At 36.8% G+C, this 12,204-nt stretch overlaps 1 protein-coding gene across 1 annotated transcript in view; it reads right to left on the bottom strand.

Moving 5' to 3' along the window:
• Window positions 1-5,007: 5,007 nt before the first annotated feature.
• The window catches only part of IFT56 (intraflagellar transport 56), a 45,928-nt gene continuing 38,731 nt past the window's right edge, over window positions 5,008-12,204 (bottom strand). The window contains exons 16-19 of the mRNA XM_052668378.1: window positions 10,811-10,917; window positions 7,280-7,413; window positions 5,872-6,006; window positions 5,008-5,791 (exon numbers count right to left, since the gene is read on the bottom strand). Coding sequence (XP_052524338.1) covers window positions 5,895-6,006; window positions 7,280-7,413; window positions 10,811-10,917 — 353 coding nt within the window. The 3' untranslated portion in view covers window positions 5,008-5,791; window positions 5,872-5,894. The remainder of the gene's footprint in view (window positions 5,792-5,871; window positions 6,007-7,279; window positions 7,414-10,810; window positions 10,918-12,204) is intronic.

A 12,204-nucleotide genomic window follows, 5' to 3' on the forward strand; every position in this document is an offset into this window, starting at 1 on the left:
CTTACATCAAATTCTACATCTAAATAAGTGCACATTATCGCAGCTGAGGATGATTGCATAAACAAATTACCGCATTTTTAACATTCATACAAGCTAGAAGTATTCTTTGCATGCGTGGTTCAGCATTTCCATACTTCCATGATTTTATTTCCAAGCCAAATTGTATTCAACAAGCAAAGCACATATTCATCCGCGGGAATTAACGACATACCAAGCTTGCAGATTCAACACAAAGCTGCTTTTGAGTTGCCACAGCATTAAAAATAGCATCTGAAAAATTACTTGTGAAAAGTGATTTTCCATACATGAATAATTTAAACGGACAAATGGAATTTCATTAAAGTCTGTTTTCTTACCACCTCAAGCTGTATTTTGAGAAGATGTATGAAATTTAAAGACTTTTTAGAATATTAGGACAACGGCAATAGCAGTGAGAAGTTTAAGATCAGAGCAGCAGCTACATACCAGAAATGCTTGTGAAAACAAGCTACATTTCAAATGTCATTTTCCTGGCCTAAACAGTATTCCTCCTTACATTGATAAGTAATTACACAGTCAGATGTCACTTACGCTGAGTACTTATCTGACTACTTTGTCACGGTTCTAAGAGATTTTAAAGTTACTTCTCAGAGTCGTACTCATTTGGAGCTCTCCATAGGACTTAGCATATTTCACAAATCAGAACAAACGTTGAATGTTCCCTGGAAGTAGGGCAAGGAAAGCAGCGTTCAGAGGTGGGGTGAGGGGAGGAGCAGATACGTGGACAGCTTTATGACTGCTGTAAGTCACATGGTAGCGGCTCAATGGAAAGGGAAAACACTTGATAGGCAAGGAGAACATGCAGAAATGAAAAGTGGATGCAGCAGCAGGACCTGCTTGAGAACAGCTATCGAGTGCAAAATCAAGTGCAAAATCATGTAAAACTGGCCTTGGAAATGGTTTTGCTCTAACCTGAAAACAGCTCTTCTGACTTTAAGTAGTGGGGAAAACCACGACAGTTTTATATAACTAAATTATTCCCTGTCTGTTAAGCAATGACTCAAGTTCAGAACTTGTGACCTCATGAATGAGTCAGACAAAAGTATGGTTTAACTTATAGAATACTATTACTATGGTAACCATCAATAACAGGAATGTGACAGTTTAAGACCTGGTATAACAGATTTTGTAATCTAATTTTTCTGAAGTTTTCTTAGAAAAAGCTATCACATTTAGATTGATATTAATGAGAAATGTTTAAGTCGTGTTAAATAAATTATTTGACTGACTTGAAAAAGACATTGTGCTTCATCACATAATGGCTAACCACATAATGGCCTCAACCTGAGTGTACACGTGCTGGTGAGAGGCAAGATTACCAGCAGCTTTGAAGCAGACGTGCATAATGATCCCACCGTTCCTAAGAAACAAAAAATCAGGTAACAAATTCAGAGCTGTAGCATTACAGTGTGGAACGTGACTGCTGGAACTGAAGCATGCTTCTTTTCTGGATGACTTAAGCCATCTCTACATTATTAGATGTATTATTAGAATGTTATTGCATACCGTGTAACTTTGCATTGCTGTGTGTGGTTTTTCACAGAACTGACCATTCAAAAGTTGCTTACTGTGACCAAGGAACAGATGGTGAGGTCCGAGGCTCATCACTCTTCTGTAGTTACAGGGCAGCTTAAGTGTGGTTTGAAGACTCCAAAACAGGCATACAACTCCTAGGTCCATACAAGTTCAGCTTGGAGATGATGACATAGGCACTATGCCACTTTTCAGTTAAAATTTAGCTGTATCTGAGAAGTGCTCAATCTATCCTGTACAGTATTTTGACAGGAAATATGCTAAGTTCCAGTTCTTGAAGATTTAGTTGTAAAAGCATTTTAAAGACCACTACTTACTTCACTATTATTTGTTATATGTAATTATCTTGAAAAATAATGTGGAACAGTTAAGCACAATAGTGTACAAATATGATCTAAAGAAGTTCTCTTTTTACTTGAAGAGTATGAGTTTTCTCAAAAGTCAAAGCTTTTACAAAAGATAAGACTTTTATTTTTGAATCCACAAATAGATGGTAGTATAATTCAACAATTAAGCAAGTCCTACAGGGAATTTAGGATCTGGCCATTGCCCAGAGATGTCAAATACCGGCTTTACCTGTTCAAAATGAAAACAAAACTTTAGTACCTACAAAACTCAGAAGGAAGACTTTTTTGTGGTTGAGTGCAAAGAAAACAAATAATATCTTTCAAATTCTGCAAGCAGCCTTAACCAATGGGACTCAGTATCTATCAGCTTTTCCAGAATGCTGTAAAATTAGTGTAACAAAGAATGAATGGGAAGATATGTGACTAATGGCATGGATCTTTTACAGGTTTAGCTGTGCAGCAGTTATACAAAAGCAATTTAAGCATTACTAATGTCATGTCACTCATTTAAAAGAATACAGTAATACAGTATCAGCAAAAAAGTGTGAATACAATTTTTGAGTACAATTTAGGAGAATAGTGAGCAGCAGTATGAAAGAACATATTTAATATCTCATCCAGTGATAAACTAAGCACCACAACACCACTTAAAAAAAGTGCCACAAAACCATTAAAAAAAAAAAAAGCAAGTTGACAAACTCTGCCAGTTTTCCAGGCTGGAAAACATCCTTAAAAAATTATTTTTACTTTTTTTTTTTTCAATCACTTGACCACTACCCCTATACAGCCTCCAGCCTACAATTGGTCAGTTAAAGACAGGGCTGATCTCCCTACCTGCAGCAGACATGCTCACTGACTACGTGTTTTCTCAAGATGCTTCTACATTTTTAGTCACTGCACTGAGATTAAGAGTTCCTCCACTCAATCACTTCAGCAGTTTCAAGGGTGGTCATCCTGAATTAGATTAAACACGTATTTGCTATAATCAAGGATACACGTACAACAACTTGTACAAAGGTTACTTCTTACCGACAACATTGCTGGCAAATATCTTCATGGAAAGTCAAGTTATGGGATTTAATACAAGGATTAGCAGATGAAATTTACTACCATGTAGTATGAGGATGTTGTGGTATAAACTGGCAGCAGCTCAGCACCACATGGCCTGTGCTCACTGCCTCCCAAGTGGGATAACTGGAAACAAAATAGAGCTTGTGAGATGAGATAAAAGCTATTTACTAAGACAGAAAAGGAAAATGGAAACAAAAATGCAATTACAACTATATATATATATATATATATATATATATAAATTTTCATATATATAGCCACAGTGCAATTACTCTCTACCTGAAAACCCACACCTAGCAACACAACTACCTACCAACCAACTTCTCACTGACTGACGCCCAGCAACCCTCTATAACTATACTGCAGTAATAAAAAGCACAGCTGTCCTCCTTGTAGAATACTTGGATGTTACTGGCATGAGTGCTCAGGTATTATCAAGCTTATGATCATAATCTTTATTTATCAGGAGTGGGTCAGCGCCCAATTCAAAGCAGTTACAATGTTTTTTCTCTGTCGTTGTTAATGCTACGATTGCTAATGCTGTACCTTTTTTCCACCCTCTATATCATATTTTCCATAATGAGATGGTTACTGAGAGTACAAAGAAATAGCTGTATTTTCCACATTCTTCCTTGTAATTCTAATGATGCAACCATTTCTTTTTGACTAAGTCACTCTTCAACTACTTTATCTGAAATACAGCTGTTTTCAATTTTATGTTCACTTGTTACTGACCCATTAAACTTACCATTTCCCTGACTCTGCGCACGCATTCTTCACTGCCTGCTAGTTCTATGTAGGTCCTTTTTGTTGTTATGGTTTTTTTGCACATCTCCCTTTGCTCCCAGCTTTCCTATTCAGTGACTCCTTAAATTCCTACATTTCAGGGAATTTGGAAATGGGCAGAGATCAAGTTCTGCTAACTACTAGAGAAACAACTTTAGATGTTTTCCACTCTTTCTGTATCAACTAAGGCAACTTCTATCACATTTTTGTTCTTGAACATACTTCTGTGGTAAACAAAACATCAATATTTCTTCTGCATTTTAGTAGTACCTACACGTCTGTTCCATTACTAGGACTTTTAAGTGCTAGGACAATACCTTAATGTATTGTCCTATTTTGTCACCATGCAAGGCAAAAGCCTGCAGTCACCAGCTCCTTGCAACTTAAATGATAAATATTATCAGTCAATAAAATGTACTGTGCTAAAAAACACATTCTTTAGCATATTAAATATGATTTTGTAACTATAGTGAACAAAGGCAACATTTTCAAAAACTTCTCCACTGATCACAGACAAAGAATTTTAAATGAGTCCCTGAGCCCTATGCAAGAATGCCAACACACTTCCTTCAGAAGTTTCATCCAACATGTACAATGGTCTGCAATGGATTTGGATGCTCTTCAGCTCTCCTACAGGTTAACCTTCAATAACGGGAGTAATTAGATGCATTTAACATCTGTTACAAAGCCACTAACATGATTTTTTAAAGCTTTGTACCAAGACTTGAAGTAGTATTCCTGATCTGTCTCCAAGTTAATTAAATTGGGAGGGAAGACAAAAATGCCTTTTCCAAGTGAAATGTGTTTTGTAACTGCTTTCAGGGAAAATACTTCATGCTCTTTTCACACCTTCTCTTTTGAATCAGTATATTGTTGCCATGACCCTTGTGAAAGCCTCTATTATTGTTGCTTATCTATTCCCTAGATTCCAAGTAAATGCAGATGACCACAATGATCAGTATATTTCCAGATACCTGAGCGATGATAACCACAGTTTTTGCTTTAAGTGGTAAAAGACACTGATGTTACATGGCCGAGAACCATGTATGTTTCATAGAAACCCACCCTCCTAATTTTCAGCTTCAAAATCAGGGCCAAGGCCACTGGTTTGCCTTTGTATGACTACTGAACATACATTTAACAACCAGACATAGATCTATCCTTTTCCACAGCTAAATGAATATACTATTTGAATTCCTTCAGCATGAAGCAACACAGACCGACATTCAACTGTAAATTCAATTAAGAGCTTTAATCAAAGCACAGACAGCAGTGAATACCACATCCAGACTCCCCTCCCTCCAAAAAAAAAGATACAAAAATACTTCAAAAGTATTTTACAAATTTACAAATTGTAAATTTTACTTTTACAAATAATATACAAATGTTTTCCACTGCAAACCATATAATACATTTCTGTGTTACAGCTATTGTCTTCTTTTAGAATCGTGTCCAGAATTGTTCTCCTCAGAACACATTAGAGTAATTACCTCAAAAGTATAATAAATTTACTTGCAACTAGGGTAGTAACAGCTGAAGAAAATTATTCTAAAGATTCAGCTCTGGTTCTTTTGAACATCAACAAAGCAAGATTAAACACTCAAGTCAGTCAAACCTCCATGCACTGAAATTGATGCTATCATCATGCTTTGTTACTAACCTAGAGAGCACATAAGCTAATTTGAATCTCAGCATTTGGGACTGATTAACCCTTATCTTCAGATTTAGTGTTAAGAGAGATAAAAGCTCTTTAACAGCTCAGATATAAGAGACAATTTATCAGAAAAGGACAGTGTTCAGAATGTATTTTTTCCCTAAGCTGGTAGTATATAGAACTCTTTACATAGAACAAAACATCAGTAATAATGGTTTAATGAACAAAAACAAGAAACAAACAAACAAAAAAATCCAATACAAAACCAAACAAAGTAAAACCCCAAATTGCTGGCTGTTTTGCAGTCTCATTGAACGACACTGTTGTTCAGCTTGGTCAACCTGCTTCATGTCTGAAGGTCCTGCAAAGAAGGAAATACTCAGAATGCATGGGAGAAACCAAACCCCAAGTATTAAAGTCACCCAGAAAACAGTAACTGACCCTGCTCACTTTGTGGCACTGGCTTAGACAGGGACTCGGTTCTCCTTGGCCCACTTTTTCATGATGCGGATAATGTATTCCACTTGAGAATTACCAGTGCTTCTCAGGAGATGCAGTACTTCCCGCAGAGTCTCTCTACAAAGGTGGAAAGCAAAAATTTAAATGAAGGTAAGAATAAACTGATAAAATAAAGAAGCACTCATGTCCAAACTATTTTGTACAAGGTGGTTTGTAGGCAGAGAGATCCATTGATCTGCAGAGTAGAAACAGGCAAAAATGCACAATAGTTTAGATACCAAGGGAAACAAAACAGTGTCTTGTATGCAGTTGCAACAGGGAGAGACTTTTCATATATAAATCCCTACTCTTACAAGATAGTTCTCCAGAAAAAAACAAACCATTTTTCTTTAATGCTACTTACTTGCTAGTCTGGGTAAGGCAACATCTAGTTTAATGCTACCAAAGCACCTTACAACTTACTAATACATAAATAGCATGGAAACGAACTTACCAATAGAACAAACCCGTATGAAACTGCAGTTTCCTAGCTACTTTACAAGAACTTGTGTGCATAGAATAAAACAGGCAAGCTATGTATATTCTACTGCATCTATTGCAGCACTTGTCAAAAGGACACTTGAAGGGTGTACTGGTTAATGAGACTATTCCAGCACAGAAGGAAATACAAAGAATGTGTGGAAGCCAAGATACACACCTTCCAGTCATGTACAAAATGGCAACTTTGGCCAGGGGAGAATGGCCATCTGGCAACACAGTAGAATATTCACAAGGGAACTTAAATTCACAAGTTCTTAAATACAGCCTCACTGCTCTCTTTCTTCCGTTCAGTGAAATGGACCAAAAGCAAAATTGTCAGTAAAGCTGATTGTTTCCTTTAAGCTTTCATCAAATAAGTTCTTCTGACTGTCAGTTTTCAGAAAGTAAAGTTCAGCAAATTTTTCAGTCTCTCACTTAGTCATTGTTTAGAGAACCCACATCCTTCCTCAAGTGCTGAGTAACTGCTCTCTGATTTCTGTTCTATGAATCTTAAACTTTCATGGGACAGTTTTCCATTCTTAGGCCATCAACACGAAATGAGGACTTTTCCCTCAGGACAAATACATTACATTTATAACTTAGATCTTACTATCATAATGACCAGTATACTTTGGTTGCCTGCATTTAGCCATTCACTGATAAGACATTCTCTACCATATATTTTCATACCTGTTGTGGAAGATGCAATTCAAATTGAACACTTTATATGGATCCACTGGCCAGAGTTTCTATTCTCCAACAGGTCAGTAAGTATTTGAAATAAATAACTGCTCCCAAAACTAAGATTAAGATTTTAGCTTACAGCTAATCGGAATTAGGAAAATTGCAAAAAAAAAAAAAGAACACTTACTTTGCTTCTCGGCCAGCTAAGATCATTTGAAAGACACCAACACAAGCACCTCTCTTGCCTTCCCAGTATTCAGGATTACTGTCCAGTCTCTCCAGCACATCAAATGCTTTGGCTGCGTAGTAAAACTGACGCATCTGCACAAGAAGAGAATCACTGCATGTTCCTGGCTATATGACCATCTTTCGGAAAAGGATTAAAACTTTTGAGTTCAGCTTTCTGAAATCAGCAGTAAGCCACAGAAGCAATGTGCATATATCCTTCCATTTTTCTTCTGGCAGCAAGTGACAGAACAGGTACATTTCAGTTCTATGTATGGAAATGGTTGGTATTAACATTACTGCTACATGTCTTTGAAAATATAGACAAATCGCACTGTGAACTTCTATTAATTGGTTATGATCAGCACTGTTCTTTCGATCATATACATTTAACAAAAGCTAACAGAGTTTCTTACCCACTTTTACTTTTTCCCTCCAAATCAGCATTTTAACTTTAAAGTATGAGTTGCCCTATATACAGTAATATCTACTGTACCAAAGTCCTTGATACAACATCGACTCAAATTAGAATAACAGAATCATTAAGATTGAAAAAGACCTCTAAATTAATGAAGTCCAACCACCACTAGTCCAAAACAATCCTAATATTTTAAAACACAACCTGTTTTTCTCACACAGAGATGGTCACAGAGGTGGATCTGTATGTGTTTTGGATTAAACTCAGAGCTAAATTTTACATTTCACTGTACCGTATGAATTAAGATTTGGTGATTCTATACAAAAAAATTTTCTTCAGCATAGGAAAACTGACTACGTACCATATCTTTTCTGCCTTAGACTCTCTACTTGTAAGTGGGAACAAGGAGCAAGAGCCTTATCTATGACTGAATATTTTTCAGTTTAGCAAGCCTGAGTAGCAATGTTGTTTGTGGCTAGCATCCTTCAAGAGGAGAACACAGAAGATAAACATCCTTTGGTGTCTGGAAGCCTGTCCTTTTTTCTCAGCAGATGCAGGCTGTGGGTGTTATATTGGGATACTTAGAGAAGTACAGGTACTGCACAATGAGTAATAATTCCTTTTTCTTCAGGCGCATGGTAATGTTAACCACAGGTGACTGGCAAGCACTTAAATGAATGGGAATAAAGATAGTGAGTATAAACAGACATCTCAGCTCAGAATACACTGAACAGTGATCTCTCCAAAGTGGCATCTGATGTAGTTCCATTAAGCAGATACCAATTTAAAGTCCTATTTCTACCTCACATAAAAGCAAGAATTGCTTCAATTCTTCCAAATTCTCTGCTGCTTCCTATATGAATGGATAAAATGGTATATTCCATGAAAAATAAGTTAGAAATTAGCCAGAAGTCTTGCATACTAGATTCCTCAAGCAACTGCTATCAAAACAGACAGCAGTTGGGCATCTAGCTATACCTAGTCTCACACAGCTGTTAGCCTTGCTAAACCATATTCTTTCAGCATTCTGTTGAATGAAGTCTTGCATGACTGCTTAAGTTACAGTTATGATGGAGTTTGCAGACTGACCTCCAGTATAATACAATATTTCAGAAACAACTGGATAATGTTACATAAATTCAACAATATACTGCAATTGCCAATTAGTGGGAGAAGTGAACACAGCTAATATTATAGAAAGACAAGTTATACTGCATTAATTACATAGCTTTTGAAATGAAATTCCTTGCTCATTTGTGGCCATGTGTAGCCATAAATACCCTGAAAAAATTTAGGCAATTTTTAAGAGCTTTAGGTAAATCCAAAGCGTGGAGCTGCCTCTCCTATAGTACACAATATGGTTTTGAGAAGAATTTAGTAGAAGTAATCAACTGATAAAAGTGAGACTTAATATAGCCTAGAGACAAATTTTACGTAAGATATGATTTTCAGCTTGCTTTGATAAATTGCAGCCAGGGGAAATACCAGAGGTGACAGCCACCTGCTTGAGCAAAAAAAGAGCACTCTGTGCCTAACTAATCTGGTGGCCTTCTACGATGGAGTGACAGCACTGGTAGACAAAAGAAGGGAACTGACGTATCCCTGTCTTGATCTTTGACAAGGTTCCATACCACAAGGCCAAGTGCAAACTGCTGATGCTCAGAAGGTTAGAACATCACATGAAGAAAGGTTGAGGAAGATGGCTTACTTAGCCTGGAGAAGAGAAGGATCCATAGAACCTCACTGCGGCTTTGCAGTACTTGAGGGGAGCTTAGAAGCAGGAGGGAGACTGACTTTTTACATGGTCTGATAGTGATAGGACAAGGGGCAATGGCTTTTAACTAAAAGAGGGGAGATTTAGGTTAGGAGTTAGGCAGAAATTCTTTACTCAGAGTGGCAAGGCACTGGCACAAGCTGCCCAGAGAAGCTGAAGGTGTCCCATCCCTGGAAGCATTCAAGGCCAGGCTGGATGGTGTCCTGGGCAGCCTGAGCTGGTGGGTGGCAGCCCTGCCCACAACTAGCACAGCTAGGTTGGAACAAGATGATCATTAAGGTCCCTATCTAAGCCATTCTATGGTGAATGAAATACTTAGAGAGTATCCTTTTCGTTTTAGAGGAACGCTTACAAGACCACAAAGTTGATTTTCTGATTTACAGTTATGAGTTGTTTAGGATTTTGAGAAATGTTACTTTGTCAAATGAAATAGCAAAAAAGAATGTTATAGAGAGCATGCAGGTATTTATATTTGCTGCTCTTTGGAAAGCTTGGTTGAACTGAGAATTTTTTAAAGGTTTTCAACAAGACTCAGTTCACTGTCCTCCATGACGCCAAGTTTGGTCACTGTTTTTCTAATAAGCCTACACTAACAGCAACTAACTCTTGTTCACTCACTTAAATTAGGAGTCTTCATTGAACAAATTCTTCAAGAATTGCACCCGTTCTGCTTTTCTCACATCTGCCTGAAAGCAGTGAACTATTCTGTTTTCCAATCACAGATCATTTTTTCTTTCTTCTATGGCATCATTTACAACCCTCTCAAACCAGCAGGTCCTTACATCTCTACATTCATCCTGCAGACAAAGCTCACATTTTCTATTACACATTTTGCAGAACAGGATCAAACTTGAATCCAAGCTAAGTCTCCTTGTGTAGAAACACCATCTGAAGAATTAGATATTAGGAATTGAGACAGAACTGTAATCAGCTTCCCATGTTCTCTTCACTACTAACACAGCATTTTATGAACTATAAAGTGTGGAATAAACTATTGTTATCAACAGATCATGCAGTAGTTTGCTGGTATTTTAGTTATTGGATTATCTACCAAGAAGACCCATAGGTTAAAATGCTGACTAAGCCTTGCCAATTTATCTACATTAATAACCATACCCCTGTTATAAGTGGAAGTTCAGTACTAATGACAAAGATGAGAAGAATTAATTAAAAAAAAAAAAAAAAAAAAAGGTTGTTAATGCAATTGCCTAATTAACATGCTGTACACTAAATTCCAAAGCATCCAGATGCAGAATCATGGAAAAGCTCTGATCCAGCTTTTTTTTTTAAAGAAGACTCACTTTGTAGCAATCATTTGCAATGAGCTGCAATAGGTTAAAGGATTCTGCTGAGGTCTCCATCTTCAGATAGAGCTTCCAGGCCAACTGTGGTTTCTTATTCATAATATCTGTAATAATGACAAAAACTTGGGATCATTAAAAGAACCTGCCATGCACAATACTCAGTGCAAAGGTGGAATAAATGTTTCTGAATTTCATTGTCAATGTAAATGCATTCCTTGCCCTGTAAGCATGAAGTTGGGAAGAGAAATGCATCCTTATCCTTTCCCTTCCTAGTGATAACAGCAATTCATCAGAGAACATTAATAATTATGGAGTATACATCTCACTTTGTATTTCACAGGTATGGCAACAAGCACAGCTCATATGATTTCAGAAGTGAATAAGCAATAAAACAAAGTATTATAGAAGGTTTTTATGCAGGACAATTAACTGGGCAATCAATTTAGATGTTGAAATTTAGTATTTTGTGTTCTTATGCACTTAAAGATTTTAACGTGCTGAAATAAGGTCTTTGATAATTGGTGCCCACCTCAATCTAAACAATGAATTCCCACGGTTCACGGAAAACCAAAGGACTGATAGAATAAAATAAAAGCTCCTATATCCTACAGGCATAATAAAATGTGTCATTATGATCTACTAGAAAAAAAAAGAGTCCAAATTCCTGAGATCTCATCCTAGTTTTAAATCTTAATTTATGACTGGGAATTTTCATTGGCTTTCAAGCTGTTCATACACAATTTGAAACAAAAGAAACCAAATCTTCCATCTCAGCCAGTGAAAATGTCTATTAGCACATTTGAATATACAGAATTCTAAAAATTGGTTTTATGAAGATAAGGACCACGCTGTTAATGTGAGGCTTACATTGTTACTTCTGGACACATTCGAGTACTAGGAGAAAAGAAAAGGAAGTATTTCTTTCTTTTTTGTGTCCCATCAGCTACTCACAGAGTAGATGGTTGCTTGTACATGGAGAGCTCTCAATGCTTTTTCAAAAGAGGGACTGTTCAGCTTTTCATATTTGTTCCCACTGTGCCAATACATATGTTGCAGTAGAATGAGCAGGAATCATCAACAATAAGCAGCCAATATAAAAACACAGGATGTTCTTATTTAGGAAGCAGTATAAAGTTTCATCAGCTCTGGATAACATAGGCAACAGCAAACAGCCAGGACCTAATTTCCACATACAAACCCATCTACCTGGAGAAATGGACTACTGTGCTCATTCAATGGCTTTTTACCTCCTCTTCAGGAAGAATTTGATGTAAATGGAGCAACAACCTCAAACAAAAAAACTTATTGTCTAGCTTCCAAAAAAAGATGCATCTTCAGTGCTTTCTTTCCTTTGGAGATATTTCAGGATTGAATTGTGTATGACTCAAGAC

This window comes from Tympanuchus pallidicinctus, unplaced genomic scaffold, assembly GCF_026119805.1.
Source record: "Tympanuchus pallidicinctus isolate F22 unplaced genomic scaffold, pur_lepc_1.0 scaffold8, whole genome shotgun sequence".
Lineage (NCBI taxonomy): Eukaryota > Metazoa > Chordata > Aves > Galliformes > Phasianidae > Tympanuchus > Tympanuchus pallidicinctus.